The sequence below is a fragment of the Dromaius novaehollandiae genome, chromosome 14 (assembly GCF_036370855.1).
Source record: "Dromaius novaehollandiae isolate bDroNov1 chromosome 14, bDroNov1.hap1, whole genome shotgun sequence".
NCBI classification, from domain to species: Eukaryota; Metazoa; Chordata; class Aves; order Casuariiformes; family Dromaiidae; genus Dromaius; species Dromaius novaehollandiae.
In genome coordinates this window covers 15,928,570-15,951,587 of record NC_088111.1, presented here as the reverse complement: position 1 = coordinate 15,951,587, position 23,018 = coordinate 15,928,570, and the positions used below count along the sequence as shown (strand labels likewise).

The 23,018-nt window shown below is 36.2% G+C and overlaps 1 protein-coding gene across 26 annotated transcripts in view; it reads left to right on the top strand.

Moving 5' to 3' along the window:
- Positions 1 to 23,018, top strand: part of RBFOX1 (RNA binding fox-1 homolog 1) — a 1,256,643-nt gene that overhangs the window by 943,455 nt on the left and 290,170 nt on the right. For 5 of the 26 annotated variants that reach the window (XM_026096457.2, XM_064520445.1, XM_064520444.1 and 2 more), the window contains exon 1: positions 19,681 to 20,234. The exons of 14 other annotated variants lie outside the window; for them this stretch is intronic. Coding sequence is in view for 4 of the 12 variants with exons in the window: in XM_064520447.1 (XP_064376517.1) it covers positions 20,091 to 20,234 (144 nt within the window). In the remaining 8 variants the exon portion in view is untranslated. Of the gene's footprint in view, positions 1 to 19,669; positions 20,235 to 23,018 lie in introns of those variants that run through there. 7 more of the 26 variants (XM_064520439.1, XM_064520451.1, XM_064520443.1 and 4 more) reach the window with 5 other exon arrangements.

The window sequence follows — 23,018 nt, the reverse complement described above, 5'->3', positions numbered from 1 at the left end:
GAGCTTACTAAAGGACAGCTTAATGGTTACCTGTGTCGTTTTCGGGCAGGGGCAGGGAGGGAAGGTCACGATGGAATGTTAAGTGAATATAACAATATATGTACAAAATAATCTCATCAGGCCCAATAATATCTGTTTTGAGGGATGCTAGGAAGAGGTGTTTGTGCTATAAAGCCCCACACATGGACAGCTTCTCAAAATGTTGGACTGTTGGCAATGGCAACTCTTAGAGGCACCTTGTAATTCTAAGGGCCTGTAGTTAGTGCTGGATCCAAGACAGGCTTATCTTTGAAAGTACGTGTAAGCAAAGTGGAGCAGAAGAGAAATGCCTTGTAGCTCTCGGAAAAAATCTGTCAATCAGAATGAATGGTTACAAAGGAGATCCACCACTAGCTATTATATCCAAGCGAAAGCTCATGACAAAATAAGAGGCTTTCTTTGGTTAGAAGATACCTGGCATGTGCAGCATGGCACGTATATTTAGAAAAAAATGGGCATATTTGGTACCATTTTCCTATTATCCATTTTATTTTCCCCAACACTGAAAACGCTCAAATTAAGGTGTGGAAAAGCAAGTTTTTACTACTTTCTGCAAATCTTTAATTTAGAATAAATTCACAAGAATTCAGTAGGTGGCACTCTTCCATGCAAATTAGTATTAAATGGATTACCTGGCAGAGTTGGAGAGAGTGGGTACTGAGCTGTGGAGAATGCTTTTTTCCCACTGTGACTTAAACCCAAGTTTGTAAGGAGTTTCTGCTTTAGAATTTTTTTGGAGGTAATGATGTTATCACCAGTCACCTGGTCAAGGTCCTGCTTGCATAATACAGTTTTCTTCCTAACTGTGTGTTTTAACAGCATGTATTTTCTCTTTGTAATTTCAGAGTTAACAATGAATTACTGTTTTTCTTTTTTAAAATTGCAGGGGGGCAGCGGAGGAAGAAATTATCTCTGAGTGTGGTTTACAGTGTGTTAAAACCCTATAGTGCTTTACGATGAAAGCAAGGGGTAAAATTACATACTTAATTTAAGCGTATCACATTTTTGAGAGAATTTGTTACTGTAGATAACTGCCTTCTTTTACTTACGATTTCTTTGCAACAGATCAAAAGCTCTCACTGACAAACAAGTATGTTTCTCTCTAGTGAATCTGAACGTAAATATCAGTAACACGTGTTCCACCAGCAGAAGATGCTGTAACAGGAGCGCTTACGGTTGAATGACCTTGTAGTCCTGCACATGCCTGAGATAAGGAATGTGACTTCTGTTGATTTCTGTTGGGCTAAACTGAACTTGGCTGTTACTTTACACCCACCCACCCACCTTGATTTACAGTAAATTAGGTAGCCTAAAGAATTTTCTGTTTAGGAGCCTCATGTTTTCGTTTCTACAAGTCTTTTAAAGATCATTTTCAGTATCATTCATGAGTTGTGTTTTTGGGTTGAATGCTTTAGTTAAGGGGAACAAAAGATACTAAACAGGAATTGCAAAATGAGTCATTATAGTAATGTGTGGTGGAGCCATTTCAACTTGCAGTCCACTGACAGGGAAACAGAATACAATAAGCTGTGTAGCAAGAAGCTTACTTGCTTACTGTGTACTTGCATGGTTTGCTCAATTGGGATTTGAGCAGAATTTGTGGCTTGGTGAAGCAGGCAGGTGGTGCGCCAACTACTGCTAGTGGCACCCTCGCACATGAAAGGGAGTATGCATGGCTGGGGGTCCTCTGTACTTGGTTTCTTTAGGAGGCAGGTTTTTTAAGTCCCTCAATTATACTACTACTATGACTTGTGTGTGTGATTATTTTGAGTTGATACCTCTTATCTTCACTTTCATTCACATAATGACTACTGAAGATTAGAAGGCCTAGCTTTTAGTTCCATGGTGTATGATCAGTATTTCACAACTGACTTTTTTTTTTTTTTTTTGGGGGGGGGGGGGGGGGGGGGGAGGAAACTGTTTTGTTTTTCAAAGTTCACCTTCACAGCAAAGTCAGTATAACTTGCTTTACACAGACAAGCTAACATTTGGAGGACAGTATTTTAGAGATACACTACAAAAAATGCTGTATCTTTTCCAACCTCTTACATGTCAGTATAAAATCAAATTTTAATCCATCTAACCTGCTGCTGTATTGTTTAACTGAATGTCATTTCATACCCTATGCAATGTTTTTAAACATTTTAACACTTCCCCCAAAAGAATCCATTAGTGACAGATAACCATTTGGGATTTGGTATACAAAATCAACTCAAGTTGTGAGCACTGACATGTTTTTCAACTTGAATCTTTTATTATTTCTTTTCTTTGTTCTTTTTCTCTGTCAAGGGAAAAAATTGCTATAGCATGTTATGAAATATTGTACATAAAAATATATCACAGTTGGCATATCTGTAAATTAGGTGTAGGTATGAAATTCCTATTAAGAATCTATATCATATTAGCAAATAGTTTCCTTCCTGTACTATATTATTTTGGTAACATGATAGCTAGATTTGAAATGGAATACAAAGGTCATAGTTGCCATTGTATTAGGGATTACTTAATCATATTTTCCTTTCTATCACTGACCTCATCTCTCTCCAGCCCCTAACTGCAACTGTGTACATTGCAGCAGGTGTGGAAAATCTCTAATATACTCATGCAATTTCATATTTTAAACCCACAGTGAAGACAGTAGTTTTCAGCCTGCATATCACAGGTTTTTTTTGTGTGTGAGTGGTACTAAAACTATCAAGTATTTGATTATTTGGGTTCAGCAAATTCATTATGTTGAATTTATTTGTCTTTTTTTTTTTTCAGACTATATCTTGCAAAATTTGAAAGTAGATTAGCAAATATTACATTTACAATTAGGCACCAGATACGTTTTAGACAACAATGTTCCTCCCCTTGGCAAAAAGCCATATTCCCTGTATTGCATTTCTCCACTGCCATTATCAAATAAAATACTGTGAAGTTATTTTGAGTGTTACATAAGTACGTTGTATTTAACAATAAAAACAAAATTATGTGTATGGTTTAAGACTGTTGAACATTTGAAACTCTTATGCTGAAAAACAGAAATTCTTAAATGTAAACTGACTTATAATTTTTCTCCAAAAAACTATTTTGGACTTTCTTTTGGAGCAAAAGTTAAAATTGAATGGAGCGTAACTCAGGTAAAGTTGGTTTAGTTTGGTGAAGGCTATGCATAACCCCACACCTGTGACTGTGGTAGTACACAAAAGACTGCATAACTAAGTAAGTATTGGCACAATATACTCTGGATATTTGTGACTGCTGAAGGGGAAAGATGTTTCTGGTTATTGATTTGGTTTCATAAAGAAAGAGAACATAAAGAGTTTTCTGATTAAATGTCATGTCTGTGATAAAAGAAATACATTCAAAAGCAACATTCTGATTGTATTTCAGTTTTTCTATGGAACAAAAAGATCCTTTGACAAAATACAAAGCATCAGAAAAATAGTGTAATAATGTTAATATATAATAATAATATAATGTTAATAAATAATGTAACACATAAAACATTTTAAGATTTATTTCTTTTAACATTCCAACATTACTACTCTGTCTGTTACTGCTTTCTGTTTTTTCTTGGCTTCTACAAAAAGCCCCAACACTAATACGTTCTCCTTTTATTTGTAATAGTGATCTGTTGTAGAGCTAGAAAGTTTAAACTGAGTGACTCAAACGTGGAGTTGGCTGTAGGTACTTGGAAGAAAGTACCTACCTGAGACTTACCAGATGTCCACGTGGTTGTGTGTGTGTGTGCGTGCGTGCTCATGTGGGTAGAATTAAGTTGTTCAGAGGCACAGTCAAAATACTTACATTCCTCCGTGGGGAACTCTTGTTTGCAGAAGGTGAAATTTTCGTTCTTGGGATGGGCTGATAAAAGGCATACTTGTCATTTGAAATCCACTGAAGTTCTGTTTGAGAGGACTTAGTGCATAGAGGTGCATTTTACCTGAAAAAAATGGCATGTGCACGCAAATGTTCCTCCTTTATAAAGGACACTGGGAAATAAAAATGACAGGGGAAGCTTTTAGCTCCATTAAATGGCAGTTACTGAAAATACTGATTTATACTTTTATGTATATATTTTAGAATATTTTAAATATCTTGTAAGTACCTTGACAATGTAGTGTGATATCTTTATCCTAGGAATTGTGTGTGTATGTGTGTGTATATATATATGTATGTATGTATATATACATATGCATGTGTGTATATATATCTAAAAGTCATTAACAACTAAGATTGCATGGATTTCCAAAGTACTATTAAGAGCTCCAAGGCTTAGTAACTTCTGAGAAAATCATTTCTGATCATCTTTAGACTGGGTGTCATATTTTAGAAATCATTAAGCACCCTTTTTGTTGACATGCAGTAAGGGGATACTCTGTTCTCTAGTCTATCTGTAATTATACCGAATGTATGTAGGAAAGAAAGTACTGAGAGATAAAAGTGTGCTATAAAAGGAATATAACAACTGATGTCATGGGAACTGGATACCAGGCTTTTCCTGTGAGATCCCTTCCATTTGGTTGACTTCTACAAGAACAGAAATCTTGCACCATAAAGATTAAAGTTCAAGGCTTCTTACTTGGCAGCAAGGACTGTCAACAAGAAAGGCATTCATTATTAATAATGAAAAGTCATATCATTTTTCACTTTACTGGGGAGGAAAAGGACAAAGAGACATCAACACTCATTAAACTGTTTAGCTAACCCATTCCGTCCTCCCTAAGCCACTAGTACTGAATGGGATATGTGCAGGCAGAGACAATGTACACTTCCAAAACACGCATTCAGGGGTGTGTGTTTGCCGTGCAGTGCAGATTCCCACCTTGGTTATGCTAGCAAGAGGCAATATTTGTTTAAATAGGAAAATGAACGTATTTTGCAGTTGTGTATTCTGTGTCAGAGCACCTATTTTAAATGAATTTCATCACAGTTCCTCGGTATTTTCTTCATAATTACGTGGATAATCTGTCATTTTTGCATTTGAAGTTAGAGAATATAACAACTCACAGTTCCTATACAGATTAGTTATTACTTACCAGTTCTGGTTAAGTATCTAGTTACGCAGTTCCTGAAAACTGTTTGAATACTTCAGCCTTCTTCTGAGCTACAAAGAGATTGTATAAATACATAAATACATTTCTTTATAGAGAAAAATGTTCTGATTAATATTCATATTAAAAGAAGCTTCAGGATGCTTTTTCTTAAGTTAGGAGCTTCTGTCTGATTATGTGTAAATTATCTAAGTAGGTTTCCAAGCATTTTAGAAACATTTTTATGCTTGCCAGAAAAATTTCTAGGAGGTTTAATCAAAAGCAACTTACATCTTGCAGACTGCAAAATATACATCCCAAATCTTTCCAACAGAAATAAATAAAAATGTTTACAATGCTGGGAGGAAAGTAAGTGTAATGTAGTTTGCATGTAAAAGAAAATACTACACTACTGCTGTTTCTTCTATAGAAATAATTAAAAAGTTACAGAATTTCTTAGGAAACGCAACCAACAATTTTTTTTTCAATGTTAACCGTTCTGAAGCAAAACATTCTAGTGAAAAGAAAACTGAAGTACATGACCAACTTGTTAGTATTCAACTTTAGAGATTCAATAACTTAGGATACATTACTCTGGAAACATAAAGGTTTTCAGTTTGCTCAGTGTTTTTAAGTCCTCCTCTAGGAAGGAGAACTGTATCTTTCTATATGTTCATTGATGTAACCGTAACTATGATATGCAATGTTTGGTGCATAGGTGAGGGATTCCTCCCCTGTGGTGTCACAGAAGGGATAACAGGAATGATGAGGGGCTGTGTGGATGCTGAGAATAGATTTAGGTCTACTACTTCATTCTATGTAAAGGTGTCTGATGCATTTTTTCCAAAGCTTGAGGCCTGCCAACCCTTACCCTTTTTCATGTTGGCCTCTGGCTATGACTAAAGGTCTATCAGCCTACAGTCATATCTTTACCTCTGAGGAATGACCTTTGGTCATCCGGTCACAATGGTAGATTGCCTGTTGGGACAAAAAAAAACCCCCTCTTCTGTTACAACAAAGGAAGGTGACTTTTCTAGAATGCTATTCTCTTTTTATGTTATGAATAAGGTATTAACTTAAGTGGTGATGGTTTCTTTGACTCTCAAAACCAAGCAAGTATTATGATGCACGAGTCATGATAGATGTTGAGCAAGGGGGTGAGCAAGAGGTGTCAGCTTTTGCCGAAGGGCCCTTAGCTGCACAGGAGCTGAGCTGGGGACAGTCCAGCCCCAGTTGTGTCCCTTATTTATACCAATCAAATAGCTATGGATTGGCAATGCTTTATTGGACTGTGTCTAGAAGAGTGAACTTCATCTCAATGCGGAATCCAGCACAGGGCCTTTTCACTGAGAAACTGTTTACATAATACAGAGGTGAATAGCTCTGCTTTTTCATTCCGTTTTGCTTGAAAGTATTATGAGTGGAAACTCTGTTGTAGAGAACATGCAAGTTTATTATAAAAGTACATCTTCAGATGAACTTGACAAATTTAAACTTTCGGGGATGAAGTATTCAAGTACAGGTATTTGCCTTATTTTTTTCTTATTAAGAAGAAGAGTGAAACAGTTGTTCAGTTGCTTGAGAAGCAGCTGAATTAAAACAAGGTTTGTTTGGGGAAGGTGTTGTTAAATGAAATCCTTAGTAGACTCTAGCAGTCCTGTTTTCAGATCAAAGATTTGGTAGTTGTCCAGAGAGGATGAGACCTTTTTCATGAACATGACTTTAGGTGTTGCTTTAAAATCAAACCGAAAACCCGCTCAACTGTCATTGACTAGCACTCAGTAAATAACTTCCTAGAAGTTAGTGGCTAAAACCTCAGGATTTTGCCCTTTCTGAGCATCTCAGCCATCCTAGTTCAGATCAGGCTGTGTGTGCACCCTTCTATAAGAGCCGCTGAGTGTTCTGCCCCTGGCTCATGGTTTCAAGGCTCCTGGCAGAACTGTGTATAGACTGTCCCTAATGAATCAGAGGATCTGAAGTCCTTTGGCCCACAAATCGGTTTTGCGTAAGGGCTTTTGGGACAGACGGGATCTGGGCATTGAAGCAGAGAAGAACCTGTCCTGTCTTTAGTTTCCTCCTGCTGACGCTGAAGCCTTGTAGAGGACAAGTGTCTGATTTTGTTGGAGCAAGGATGAAGGCTAGACTAGAGAACAAAAAAAATGTGAATGAAGCCAAGGAGCCAAAGGTTTCTTATTTTGTAATTCAAAGTAATTCTACTTTGTCATTCTACACTGAGTATGTTACTGATACTCCACACCGACTGAGGGAAGAGCAATGTGTTTGTGAGAAGGCTGTATGTAATAAAATACTGTCAGGATGTATGAATTCACATTACGCAGGTGGACTTGGTTCTCGCCTTTTGTAGCCTTTGAGCATTTAGCTCGCAATCTTAGTCGCAGTCACGTCTTTAATATATTTTTGTCAGTGTACTTTATGTATGTGTGTCTATATATAGAAAAGGTATGGAGGTATGAAAAAATGACAAATAGTAAAAGATCACAATTCTTCTGGTAATTAGGAATAACGGCATGCATGATGAAAGACTCGCCCCCCCCCCCATTTTGTCAATCAGATTTTTGCTGTTAGCTTGAATGGAGTGAAAGAGATCTGGAGCAATCTCAAAAGTGAGCAAATATTTCTTTGTGGGTAATTAAATAACATCGGTTTTCCATGTAATGTATTATTAGCGTTTTCAGTTTGTCATTTCAGGGGAAGGAGTTAAATATGATATTTAATGTCATACATGATTGCAGAGGCCAGAGGTGGATTTTGGTTTATTTTGTTTTATCCGTTAGTAATACATCTCGTAAATCCCTAACCTGCAGTGAATTTCCTTAGATGTTCCTAAGCATTTCTGTAGAGAACCTGATACTTATACACAGGATTAAAATGATTGATGAATTACACAGCTAGGCTGTCTTGTTCCTGGACTAAGTCATCTTACAGCAGTTGAATTATTTTGGCAAGGTTTAGGTAAAGAAGATAGTTAAGGTTTGATGGGTTTTTTTAATTGTATTTCTTTTCATGTTGTTTCAATCTTGACAATCATGTTGGCTCTTCAGCAATAACTTTTCAAATATTTAAGTAAGAATTATGAAGGAAGGTCAATGACAATTTTTTGAGAATTGTTAGAGTGGATCAGGTGTAAATGATTGTCCAGTTCTGGTTTTTACCCTTATTTTAGTAGCCTTTTATGACAGCAACTGATAAACTGGACTTACTTTTCATGTATTTTAACTTGAAAACCATCACAAAATCCTTGAGAAAAATATTGCTGCTAACTTAATCTGCAGCACTGCAGGTGTTTTTGTGCTCAGAGAGCCAGTGCTGCATTCATTGAGTATTCAGAGTTGTACTAGTTTTAGTGAGTGTGACTTGCAATAAATGGAGGATGGAACAAAACTAGATTCTTTAATTGTTGCTATTTGTAGTCTAGCTGCTGATTTTAGTCAATCTTGCTTTTGTCTTTCTGCTATTTCTTTTATCTGTGGAATATTGAAATTGCAATGTCTGGAGATTACCAGTGAGTCCTTGCATCTGATTTTATTCTCAACTATTCTGCATTCCAGTGGAGGCAGTTAAAATACTTGGTATTTTACCTTTTTACTGGTAAGGTGTTTATACCCCAGCAGTGTTTCTTATTATAAGTAAAGAATGCAATATTGGAACCAATAATATGGGCTTACAGTAAAAATAGAAGATCATATACTTAAACCGCATCTATTACAGACATTACAAAATGCAGCTGATACGGTAAGGTACGTGCTACATCTTACCAAGGGTTGATAAGGTGTCTTAGGGCAAGGAGACTTGTGTGCACAGTGAGGCGTGGTCTGTCTCTTTAGCAGAGTTCGCTTTCAAGTAACCGGATGGCATGAAGAACTTGTAATTAGATGTGAAATTTTGTGTGTAGGTCATTGGTTCACACCTGGTTTGTGTTGACCAAAATCTGAAGTTAGCACTTGATGACTGTTGAGTGCCTTGGATAAAATTAGCTGCTGGTCTTGGTTAATTTCCTGCAGCGGAGGTATCACCCTCACAACTGGCACCTGAGAAGGCAGGCTCTGCAGGAAGGCCAAAGGTTTGAACAGACATGCAGAAGAAACCAGGGTGTCACTTTGAGAGATAGTCCTTACAGGTTTAAGCTGATGCAAATACATGGTAGCTTTAGAAAACTTGCACTGTTCTGAGTTTCGTTACAAGGAAAAGCAACTATGTAAATAGCTGAAATAAATAATTTGATAGCTTTCAAACACTTTATTTGATTTTTAAATTACCTTTTTCCTGTATAATAATGCACAAGAACCATAAAGGGTAGTGCTTTTTACTTGATCTAGGTAATTTGTGGATATAGTAACATAACTTGAAGTTACTTGTTGTGTTTTGGCTTTCTATTACTTTGAATGACCCCTTCAAAAATACATCAGACCCACTGCATCATTTAAACACAGCATTTGTTAATGAACAAGGTTATCCATTAGATGTATACTTGTTTTGCTTTTTGCTTCCTTGAACTTGAGCATGTGTTTTGGAGAAGTTCTTTGGTCTACTGTCTCCCAACTATTTATGGAAATTTGTCTGTGCTTTGACAGCACCTTTGGGAGTAAAGCACAAAGGTTACCCAAGTTAGCTTTAGCTTTGATATCTGGCATAATAATAGTAACATTTCTGCTCCTTTTCTGCTCTTGGGAGTAGAAGTGGAGGCCTTTCATACATAAAGGATAGCAGAGAAGAAATTTAGATTGGTGGGTAAAAGCTAGAAAAAAAGCAAGGTTGGAGTTTAAGTTTGGACAAAACGTTTAATGCCTTCTCAGTGTATATGAGCAATCGGATGTTGTACTGGGAAGCACCACAACCCATAAGATAAATATTTTGTATGCTGTATACTTTTTTTGAGAATGTGGTTAGCACCTTGTAGAGAGGCACTTTGTGTGTTATCTGACCTCTCCTGCATCTTCACTAAGCCTTGTAGAGCTTTTGAGTAACTTTAAGTACCCTTCAGGCTTGCAAAAAGAATGTATTCAAATAAAACCAGTTGTTTATAACCACATTTTAGATCTTAAATTTTCCTGTGGTTTTTGGTTTCTGGTTTTATATTTCATGTAGTTTTAATGGAGGAGTTGAATATGTCTCATGCAGTATTGATACTGTACTGAGATGTTACAAAAGCAAGGTATGCATATGTGGTAAAAGTTAAAAGCTCTGAGAGGATATATTCTTAGGCTTTTATATTGCCAGAGTTAAGACAAAAAAAACACCTCTACAGTTAATGTCTTTCAAGTTTAAGATTTCATGTGAGAGTCTTTGGATGTACTGCCTAAAAAAAAAAACTCCAAAAAAGCAAAACCAATTCAGAGCCATGTTGTTAAGTTTTAGCTTGAAGTGATTTTGATCCTTAATGCCAAATTACTAAACTTCAAGAAACAGCAACATACACACTGTCTTAAATGTAGAAGTTTCAACAGAACGAACATAATTTAAGAAAAGTATGTAATACATTTCACAGAGCATTTTTCTGAAATGTTTTGTTATTTTTTTTTGTTCAGAGTGCACCAGTGTCTGTGAATGGGGCCATAGGGATGGGATTCTTTGTAAATATCAGGTGAAAAGGACAAAACTGAATTCATCTTTTTAGGATGTATTATTACTTGTAATTTGCAGCAAGTTCTCTCTCATATTAAAAAAAAAAAAAAATTGCCAGTGCTTGTAAAGCTCATATAAACATAACTAGGATGAACAAACCTGAATGAGTCTTTTCATTTGTAAGAATATCTGTATCTGTCATGCCTGTAAGTTGTGGGGGGTTTTGGTTTTTTGGGTTTTTTTTTTTGGGGGGGGGGGGGCGGTTTGGAATAAGAGCAAGGTTAGGCAATGCAGTATGAAGTGTGCATGGTCCTAAGAAGATTTGGGGAATGTGCAAGAGCTGCTTGTTGCTTGTTATGTGTGCGGTGGTACATAAAAGCAGAAAAACACCACCTGATTTTAAGTGTCTCCAGTCTACTTCTGACACAATGTTGAACATAACATATTATACAGTATATTGTGCACATATGACATGACTTGGATGTCCTGAGCTACCTTTCTTGAAAATATTCATATTTCAAAAGAAGAATTTATCCAAAGTAGAAGAGCATAGAGGAGAAGGGCTACAGATGTGAAAGAATATTGAGAGGGGTGTTAGAGAAAGGAAGGCATGTCAGTTAATTAGGCTGTAAATATTAAGCAGGAACAAATTTTTGTGCAGAGCCTTGAATGGTCTGAATCCCTGAGGATGAGAAACTTGAACTTTATGCAGAAGGCAAAAGAAGTGGGGTAAGTGTCAAAAAGAGTGACATAGCAGCAGAGGGGAAAAAGAAGCCCGATTTTGGTAGTATGGGTGTGGATTTCAGTGAATGAAAGATCAGAGAGGAAGGAATTACAAAAAGGAGAGGTGAAAGATGGCCACCGTAATACGAGAGAGTTGATTAGTGTTGATGAAAGCAAGTAACTTGTAGAGAATATTGTAGAAGAATTAGCAGACGCTAGTTCCTGGCTGAGGAAGAGAAAGAGTCAGAGATGTTGAATGTGACACCTTATCAATTGAAGTAGAGAGAAATTAAAAAAGAATACCGATTAGAGAGTGAAAAGAGCAAGGAATTGATGCTGGGCTCATGAACAGTCCTGATAGAGGTTACACTAATGAAGCAATTGGAAAGGTAGTGTGGAGAGGACGGGATCCCAAAAAGATTCAGGGAAAGAATGGTGAGGGGAAAAAAATGACTGCTTCAAAACCAGCAGGTAGAATAAACTGGGAAAAGAAAAGGAGAGAGAGAATGTTGACTTTGTATATCAAATTGAATCTCCTCACACAGTACTTACATTCCTATTTCAAGGCTTAATGAGCAGGCCTATTTTTATATATAGGCAGCTTTGTATCAGTTCCATATGTACATGTAGTTCTGCAAGGGTGGAACATCGCCAAAACTCTTAAGCTCCAAATACTGTCTTCTCCTAGCTTCTGGCATAGGAGTGAGGTTGGGTCATGGCATCTGACGTCTGCCTGCTGGAATGGTCTTTTGGAGACAGTATAGGTGACGTACTTTGGAAAGCCCTGGAAGTGCTGTAGTATACACTGAAGCTGAAAGCCTCAAAAGGCTCCTTTTTACTTCCCCTGAGCTGCATCCGTATGTCTTTCCATGGAGAGGAGTATTTAACTAGGACTAACTAGGACTTTTTAGACTTGGCCATGCTAATTTTAACATGTTTTAGTTGGAAGTCAGATTGGAAAGCCACAAGAAAGAATTGGAGGTGAAAGGCTGGATTTTGAAGAGTAATTGATTTAAATTTAAAATTGACTGAGCCCATCTCGTAGGGCAGTGTCAAAATGATGAAGAATATTTTGAGATTTACTGGTAGAGATGATAATAAATAAATTCCTCCGGGGAGCTGTGGAGGCATTGTACATTGCTTTTGAGGGATCACATGTTCACGAGGGGTGAGTAGGCTGCAAACTGTAGGCAGAGGACATGGGAAATGGAGACTTAAAGACTCAGCTGCAGTTAGTGGAGGATGTGTTGGTTTGATTCAAGAGCGTGTTAATATTTAGCTGTTGTACATATTAAAATGAGCTGCTGCATTGGGGACTAAGTCTGGTGGATTTAGATTTGGGCAGAGTATATGAGAGAGGATAGCTGTAGTCAGGATAATAAGAGAAGTGATTTCGCTGTAGAAAGAAATTGCACTGATGTCCAGTTAAATTAATTCCTACAGAGAAAAGAAACAACCTTTACATAATAGCATAATTAATCTATCATTTATTCTCCTTCTGAGATTTGTCATTCTTTTTTTTTTTATTAGGAATTTATTAATCTCTTTTGGAAAACTAACAGACTTCAGCAAGATGTGTTCCTGCTACCCTCCTATAGATGCACTCACATGTGGCTTTTTTTTCCATTTTGTTACTATGTTATGAAAACAAGCTTGAAGTTGATGTGCTCCTGCTGCTTATTTCTCACTCTAAGTTAAAATCTTTTATTTGTTATGTCATAACAGTAACAAGGTGTGAGATGTGGTGTTGCAAATAAAGGAGCATAAATGGGAGGCAAATTTTTTTTAATACTGAAGTTGTGTGAAAATAATTTTAGCTTTATGTTAAGTGTATTCAGTGTGCACAAGCAGAAGTCATAGCAGTACAGGTGACTTAAGTGTCTGTATAAAAGAATAAAATGGAACAAGTTTAGGGGAAAAAAATTGAGTTGTAGTCGTTATATATAGTTATAGTCCATATATGTGTGTGTGTATATATGTATATGTGGTCCTTAATACCAAATGACCTCTTTTTCTCTCATCTGGTATTTAACAAACCAAGTCCATAGTGAAAGCAGGCACTGGTAGGCATAATCACCTTAGAACATGAAAATCTACAGTTTCATCTGAATGTTTTGTAGGATGGGAAGCCTACATACTTTCAGCTACTTAGTCATGAAAAATCTTCTACAACTTGTTAATATTGATTAATTTTGCATATCACTGCAAAAAAAGCCCTTAAGTTTCAACAATTTTATTAAATTTATGATGTTTGCTGCCCAGAGTTGAGGTCCAGAGAGGAGATGTCAAAGTGTTTAGGATTTTTAGACCTAATTATACAAAGGCTTTTAATATCACCAGGAAACTTCGTATAAGTAAGAGTCATACCGTTATGTCTTCTTTTCTGGAATTTTGGAAAGAGTATCATATGGCAGCAGTAAGCATGACACTCTCTGATGTCGTCTTATCTTCAGTCAGTTTTTTACTTTTTCTAAAATAGAAATTACTAAAATGTTACAGGAAAGATAATCGAAGTGGTAATTATTATAGCTGGACATATATCCATCAAAATGGTTGTCTTCTGTGAAGCAGGCTTATATTAGAGTGGCATGTAAAGAATCTGTATACGTCTGTGTGAAAAAGTTTATATAGTGTTATGGCAGTAGTGCATGGTGGATGGGAGCACCCTGTGCTTCTGACAGCAGCATCTTGAAGTGTTCCTGCAACCTTTGTGCCAGAGGCGATGGAAGTAGGATTGGAAAAAGATTTTTGCAGCCCTGATTTCTCTCACCTTCTTCATCCTATGTATTTATTTATTTCACTGCTTCTTGAGAATGTGCAGTCAAGGTAACAGTTTGGATAAAGCTTTTTAATTTTTTTGTCTAAAGATGTAATTGCAGATAACCTTAAGCTATCGTAAATCAGGACTGCTGCACTCCCATGGCTTCTCGCTCTCCATGGTGCAATCCCTCTGTCGTGCTGGCACTGATGCTTGTGCTGCTGGGTGCTGAGTGCTTTCAGAAAAGCTTTTGCTTCTTTGGTTATCAGTCTTACTGTCTTTCCAGTTGTCTGGCAACTGAGTCATATGTGCAATGCTGGCATAAGACGTGGGTGGGAACACACACTGGGAAGCAATCAGGGCTATGGCAATCCCAAATTAATTTAAGGTAGTTCGGAACCTCATCCTATGTCTTTAGAGCACTGTTTTGGCTTTGTATAGGCTTATGTTTTAGGGACATAACTGTCCTGATATAATACTACTTCCTACAGTTTATTTACTATGCAAATTGCATAGAAGATTCAGTTACACCGTGAGGAAGTCTAGTACAGCTCATTTTATCTGAGGAACTGCTTTAGGCTAAGGTTGATATAACCTGCGTCTCCACTAGATGGAGTTGCTGGTATAGCTGTGCAAGGATCGCCGGAAAAGAACACTTCCGAGTGCGGAGTGTAGACAGGGCCTCGGGCAGAAGTGAAAAAGAGGGCTTGAAGGTTTGAATTCTAACCTTGCTTTCTACAGTGAAAAATGACGTGTAAATCCACTGAGTTCAGAAGAGTTACACTGGTGTAATCTCACACAAAATTAAATCAGGGTCAGTCTGTTAGGCCTGTCTCCTTTCCATCCTCTTCCTCCTTTCCCCGTTACTGTAGTGAACGTTGCTTTCTACAGAACAGCTAGGTACTGTAGGCCAGGAAAGTGAGACCTAATATACAACTATGGCACATGCATCTTCTGTTTGGAAGTGTCTCAAACTCTCTAAGAGATAAAACATTGTTATTATTATTATTATTTTAAATATGTGGCTGGAATAAGCACTCTTGGCTTCTTATGTTGTGGAAAATCTGTACAGTTAATGTTGAATGCTTAGGAAATACGTAGTTAAGAGGTGCTGAAAAGGTTAACCTTAGTATAGCATCTTTATAGGTGTTGGGTATGAAATACTGGAGAAGTCAATGGACGTAACACAGTGCTTAACAGAAACAGAAAATTACTAATTCTTACTTGCCTGAGGTAAGCGCAAGTCTCTATAATGTCTTGATCTCTGTGCAAAGAGCTAGTAAAGAAAAGCAGTCTTAATAAAAACCTTAAAATAGAAATGGGGATTTTCATGACAAGAAAATACCACTGGAATGATGAGCTGTCTCCCATTAATTGAAAAGAATAGAGGGAAAACCTTTTATATTTTGACAAAGCACATTGTTTAAAAGTATCAGTGTTATTCCCTAGCTTATAAAAATAATCACAACATGTAAGGAAATGGGGTGCAATACGGACTGAGGAAGGCAAAGATGTTAATGGTTGTTAATAACTTGTCAAAATATGTTAATGAAACATTTCATTTTTAAGTTTACAGTATGGTTCTTTTTATGGTCTCAAGTTGGGGGCTATTTTATCATGTGAAGTTAGTGAGGAGCGTTTAGAGAGAGGACCGCACTGTTCCTAATTCTTTATCACTTGTCAGAATTATTTTTGTATCGCATCAACCATTTATAGAGTGGAGAAGAAAGTATATTCTTCAGAGGCTTAATGTAAGATGCAGTTGTGATTTGTTAAAACGCTTGAAGTCTGGTATGATCACAGTCTATGTGATCTCTATAACACTGTATGTATTCTGTAACCGTAAACTTGTTAGTATTACAAGTCACATATCCTAAATCTACACTCTTGAATCTTCTTTTGAATTATATCTTAAGATCTGGATTAAAAAAAATGCTAGTCTAGATGCACAGTAGTTTGTTAATCAGTAGTCTGTTCATTTGTATTTAGCTGCAATTGTATCCGAGGACTTTGAAGAGTACCTGAATGGAGAATGCTGAGGCATGACAGTAGTCTGTGTGCTGGAGGGTCTTGTATTTGTCACATTAGGAAATGCTAAAGATACAGAATAAAAAAAAATGTGGTAAAAAAAAATATTTCTAGCTGCTTTTTCTGTATCCATCTCAAAAGCTTTAGTTCAGACATTAATGAAGCAGATGGAAGGAATCTCATAGGAGAGGGGTCAAGTAATGTTATCAAGCCCTTTGGAAAGGAAATAAGAGTTTTGGTCAAGGAATGGAAATAATCCCTTGAGAGGCAAGAAGCTTTGGGCTGAAAAGCCTGCCGTGTTCTGAAAGTGGCTCCATGATTCTTTAGGAGATGTCATCTACGATTAGGGAGGAACAAGTACAGAGTGTTGTAGACACTGGTAGAGGACAACATTCAACTCAGAAATTCGATGTGGAACTGCATGGCTTTTCAATGCAGACAGTTTTGCTGCATCTGTGAAACAATATCACCACTTTGGGGAAAATCTTCATTGAGAAAAGATAACTGGAATTAAATGCCAAGGTAATTTGTTAATTGACAAATTACAAGGAGTAAGGGCTTATTGAAGGATGAATGTGAATAGTTGGTAGGGCACAGCAGTCTAAACACAAGGCTACTGCTGGGAGAAATCTGAAGTATAAAGTGCTGTGTGGTCTTGCAGGTTATCTTCTTCAGATCTTACTAATTGTAATTGATGTTGATTGGAAACCTTACTGATAATATTGACAACTAATAAAAGGATAAAATACAAGTTCAGTTACTGAATGCAGTGTCTCAAGTCTGAAGATCCAACCTTGTCTTTTGAGGAGCTCTGGAAACAGATGATCTTTAAGGCCAGTCCTAATGATACAATCACTGTGCTTGAGGATAGAAGGTCAGGTTATGTTTACAGTTATCCGTGTACCATTGGCAAATCCAGGATGGTGCATACTGTATGTGTAGCCAGAACTTGGAATGTGGTTAAGATTGATGGGTTGAGTTTGGTAGAGATACTTGTGTAAGCAGGATGTGGCTTAAGAGTGACATTGATTTTATTTTTATGAGCTAAGGCACATTTTATTACATTTTTCCTTTTTTAGAGAAAATGACAAGTTATCATTTGAAGGGATTAAATTTGGTAAGGACTTTCCCGTGCATCACTTGAAGTAATGTATTATATCAGGCTACAGAATTCTGTTACTTTTTTATGTCTCTTATAGTATATTTGTGTGTATGTGTTAAGTGCATGTATGTAGATAATTTGTATAGTAAAAACATTGATGCTGTTGTTTTAGTAATACGAATATATAAAAATATAGGGTGTTCATAGTACTTGCAGAGCATATTTTTCTTACTTAGTTGTGTGGAAATTGAAGACAAAAGAGCAATGAGAAATTTACTTTTAAAATTTACTCTACTAAATTGTGAAGTATTTGTTCAGCACATTGTTTTTAAGAGCCTGTGTTTTATCCTTTTTGTTTTATAGATGTCTTAGCTATAAAACAGTGCAATAGACAGAAGAAACTTTGCTTGACCATCGTCGTGTTCCAGAGCTTCACTTTTGAAAATTAGATAGACATATAGAGTTCCAAACTGTTTGGCCAGGAAGCATGCTGCCTTTGATTCCGGCATAATGTCGAATGAGTGGGTTATCTGCCTCCTTACATAACATATTTGTTTTTCATTAAACATTCTGATAAGGTCTTATTAAAGTACCATGTATAATTTATCGTTGTTTCATATGAAAATGAGATGAAGGGAAAATTCTATCAGCTTAGGGCATTTCCAGAATAACAGGCTTTCTGTGCTAGGAGAAAAAAAAAGAAAAACAAAAAAAAACAGAAGAAAAGCATGACATACTCCTGTCAGAACAGGAGACTGCTTAAGGCAGAGAGAAAGAATGAAAAAAGGAGAAAGGGCATAGAGAGAGTTCATTTCTCCTTTTCACTCTTTCTTGCTCTGTTTTTTGTTTTCTTTTTCCTTCTGTGTGATAAAGTAATTTGTGCTCTTCTATAGCTGTTCTGTTCTAGTAGATCAGTCCATGATAAACTGCAAAAGCATGGATGTTTCCTAAGCCAAAAAACAGTCCCTGTATTGTAAGTTTGTGCATTAATTATTTCAGTGTTAACTGCTGAGTTCTAAATACATTAGTCTTGTTACATTGACTGCTTTTGAGAAAGAAAATTATGTAATAACTGATTCTATTATGTAATAACTGATTCTATTGGAAAATGTTTGTTTTTTCCATGAAGATGACTTCAGTGGATCTAAATCAGTCCCTGAAGTTTCTGTGGGTGCGGGTATGTATGCACACATGTAAAATGCAAAAGAACTATTTTTTTTAATGCAGAGCCTGAGTTGCAGTGACATGTTTTGTGTCTGTTTGCATTTAAGCAGGGGCTTTTATTTGTTTTTAAAGGAAGTCTTCAATACCAAATCAGTCATATTGTTGATGACAAAGACCTCTATTGTATGCGAGTTATTTATTATTAACATTAAACTCTCATTATAAGATGTTTCTTTGTGGAAGTTAGATGTCCTGTAAAATTAGTAATTTTAAAATCTTTTGAAAAGCCTTTTAAAAAGGAACCCGTTCAAAACCTCAGGTGTTGCTTTGAGGTTTGACCTTTTTTCCTGATGAATTAATAATTCATTCATTTGTCAAATACTAATTAAAAACAGTAGTATCTTTTGTTATACTTAAGTAGTATCTAGGAAAAAAAGGAGACCTGTAATATAGGACCTCAAGGACAAGCTATAATATAAGTTATTTGATTTGCAGGTCACATCCTACTTTATTACATAAAGACTAACTAGATCTACTAATGAATAATTATTACTCCATAAAAGAAAGAAAGAAAAAGTCTGCAAGAGTGGAATACTAATTTGAGGTATCACTCTCAAAGTAAAAAGTAAACATTAAATTCTAAAAATTACAAATGTAATTTGTCCATGTAACCTGATAGGGCATTCTTTTATAATAGATTGACTAGCTGTCAAATATATTTGTAATTTTAGATGAGATGGGTCTTAGAATAATTTTAAGATACAGTCTTTTTTCAAGCCTCCATTTCCCCTGCGCCACCCCCACAAAAAAGGAAAACCAGGAAAAACGTAACATTTATTTCATTTCTAGTGTTTGTGCTGCAGTGGTTACACTGATATTTCACACTTTCTCTGTAATTTTTTATAAGCTTCTGGGAAATGAGATAGCAAATGACATGTAGGTATAAAATTAATCTGTGTTTTAAAATAAGCTCATTTACTGCTAGCACTTTTTTTGCTGGAATCCTCTTGACTAGCCAAGATTATCTTTCCTTTTCCCGCTTTGTGCTTCATACTTTTGTTCTTAGAAGGGGAAAGCCCTTTTCATGTCAGGTGTGGGTCCTGAGAGGGGAGGGGAAAAAAAAAAGTGCGTGTGTGTGAGCGAGTGTATGCATGTGTATGGAATCATAACAGGCAGTCGGTCCCAGCTGGGCAATGACATTAATTGCCCAAATCTCATGGATGCCTGTGATGCAGCGCGCTCACTTTCTCTCCTTCCGTATCCTCTCCAGGGATTTTTAAAATGCAGTATTTGAATTTTGGTGAGTGGTAAGACCCTGCCCTAGGACCCATTTGACAAATGAGAAGCCGTGCAGCATCAGCACCAGCCGACTGAGCCTCACGGAGTCAATCTCTCTCTCTACTAGTCAGCAGCTACTGTTGTGAGACAAGCTTCAGCTCGCTCTGTCATTGAGGAAGTTCCATTTGCTCATCAATAGGCTGCAGGCTGTGTCTTTTTTTTCCCCCCCCTCTGTTAAAAATTTGTAGTTTAAATCTACCAAGTTGCCTTAGCTGACAGATGAATGTAGGGATCTAGTGCTGGAGAGAAGAAAAAAAAAAAGACATTGAAGAAAAACTGTTTCTTAAATAATCAGAAGAAAAAAACTGTAGTGACAAGATAGGGCAAACGTGCTTGCATGCAAGCCCCCTCACTTGTTCTACGTAGACTTCAGAGCAACACCATGCAGCATCCCCTTACGGGTGCAACCTGCGTGGCACTGCCGAATGTGGGCATGTGTCCCCAGCTCTCCTGTGCCTTGACTTTTATGTACTTACAGCAGGTAAGTTTGCTTAACTTTTTCTATATTGCCTGCTTTGTCAGCATCACTGGGGGGGGGGGGGGGGGGGGGGTTGCAATCTCAGAAGGTATTTTTTGTGTGAATAGACTGTATGAATGTCTCCTCCTGTTTGGGGTGAATATTTTCTCTGCATTTAGGAACGGTGAGAGTGAGTAGAAAATCTGTTTTAGCAGAGCATCAAGCATTTGCATAGCTATTAATTTTTTGCAATATCTTTATTGATGCTGTTTATAGATGTTTAGCTCAGTACTTTGACTGTGTTTCTTACGGATACTGTAGCAGAGTTTCAGCCATAAAGGATTGCTCTTTATTCACTTGCAGACATAAATTATACTTCTAATGTAAATGTACCCAATGGCAATTTTGTTTAAGCCTTCTTTGAAGCCAGGAATTTAAGTCTTTGTTGAAACATGCTGCTGATTAAAATCAAACTGATTTTAATCAGAAAAGGAATGATTTGTAAAGCTGTATCTGTGCAGAATTAAAATACTTACATCACTGGAGTAAATTGAAATGGATTTAAAGGGATGTTCTGAAATCAGGAAAACAATACCAATTTCTAATCCATTTATAAGATATTATTATTATTTTTTAATTCATGGGCATCATACGTGTGTATATATATGTATGCATATATATATATATATATATATATATATATATATATATATATATATATAAAAGTATTTCCTCACCCTTCCCCCCACCCAGTTATTTACTAGTTGATAACCTTTCTCTGTTGTAACATAAATTATTAGATAATGCAGCATTATTATTTAAAGTGTTCTGGAGTTGTCATTGTATGTTACAATTGTATGTATGTGTATATACATATTTTTAATGGAATCCACTGTTATACAGGGTCATCCAGTAGGCATGTAGAGCCAAGACTGAAATATGTTATCGTGCAGAAATGATTAATCCTGTTTATTCTGTTGCTTTCTGCTGAAACTTCAGAAAAAAGAAATTCTTGTGCTTACTATAACACATCTGAGGAATAAAACATAGGGGCATTTGAATCTTGAACTCTTCCAACTTCCACTACAATAGTTTATATGCATATTGACTTCCATGATACAGTCAGTAACTTTTATTTCTGTATTTACAAATGCCTGAAAGATATTTTTCTTACAGTACAATATTTAGTATATTTTTGTTCCTAAAGATTAAACGAAATAGAAGGAAAGCTTATTTTTATTTCAGAATATGTGCTTTTCTGTTATTAAAGCAAAACTCAATTACTTGAAGGATATAAACCCTTCTGTAGCTTTTTTTCTTCTAGTTTCATATAAGCCATTTCTGACTTAGAGCGTGGAGTGCATAACATAAGATTCTTGTTTATGCCCGAAATTTTACATGTATGTAGGAGAGAGTAATGTGTCCACAATTAAAATTTACATCAGATGAATTTAGTGTATTTAGTATTAAAATAAATTGCATGCCATCATTAAAATGTATGTTGTTAGTAGTTTTGTGTACTGGATAGCTTTTGGAAATGGCTTTTATGGATCAGTTTTAATTTTCCAGTTTGACTTATGCAGTTACTGGTTGTATATGAAATGCAGTCCCCTGTTTTGTGGTGATTGTTCCGGTGAGTTTGTGAAACAATTTGAGTGTTAAAGATACAGCTCTTGAAAGGGACGATGTGAAGAAAGGTGAGAGGTCAGCATGGCCACATGAGGAGCGGATAAAGGATAGCAGAGAGAGGAGGCTAGCTGCTGTAATAATCTTTCTTCCTGTATGAGCTACTGCAGTAACATTATGCAAACACATCTATAGTATGGCACTGCTTTAAGATTTAAGAAACTGTGCAACCATAATGATTACTTTAAAATAGTGAATTCAATTGTATTTCATTTGAGAGAAATATGAGAAGTGATTGCTAATGCACTTTACAAATGCTGTATCTAGAAGATAAATTTTTAACTCTTTAAGTGGATTAACTGCTACACTGAAAGTATGTGTTTTTTTAATTAAAGGGTTGGTTTTATAGTCTGGTTAATGCTAGCGTCCATTTAGTATCATTCTGCCTCTGCTAATCAGAATTATATACGAGTAAAAGGTCTTCTGAATTCCTGGTGGTAACTGTGGCAGACTCAAAATAAGGCGCTTGTTACTTATTTTGAACGTTTAGTTGGTATTTTACTTATTCAGTATTCCTGGAGAGTCAAATAATTATCATCTTAATTTAGATATGATTTATTATTTGGTGTATTTGTTGTATTTGATTCTTAGAAACAATATGTAACTTTTAATCCAAAGAAGTACTATGGTGACATTGTCCGTAAAGCTAACGTGTAACATTGTTCTAGTTTTAAGTAGGAAAGGCTAAGAAATGTTTTATATTTGAGAAAACATCAATGAACTTTTACCATGCTAGTCTATTTGGGTGTTTTTCCCCATATCTAATAATCTCTAGCAACCCTGCAAATATAACTATATATTTTGTTTGTCTGCTACAGTTGTAACTATTTCAGTCAAAGTATAAATGGTTTTTTTCTGCCCATATAAAGTTGTCTATTGAGCTTACTTCTGGTAGCCTAAAAGCTTTGTCTGGCAACTTAGTAACCAGTGATTCCCCGCCTGTGGACCCTATGAACAACAGTATATATAGATGTTATGTGAACCACTTCAGTACAGACTATTTTTTCTCCAAAAAATACACTTCAGATTGTACTTCATTTAAAATTAGTTCAAAAATCTTTATTTCAGCAGAGCTCTAAGTCATTAGCCTTACTTTATTATCTACTTTGTATGTAGGAAGAA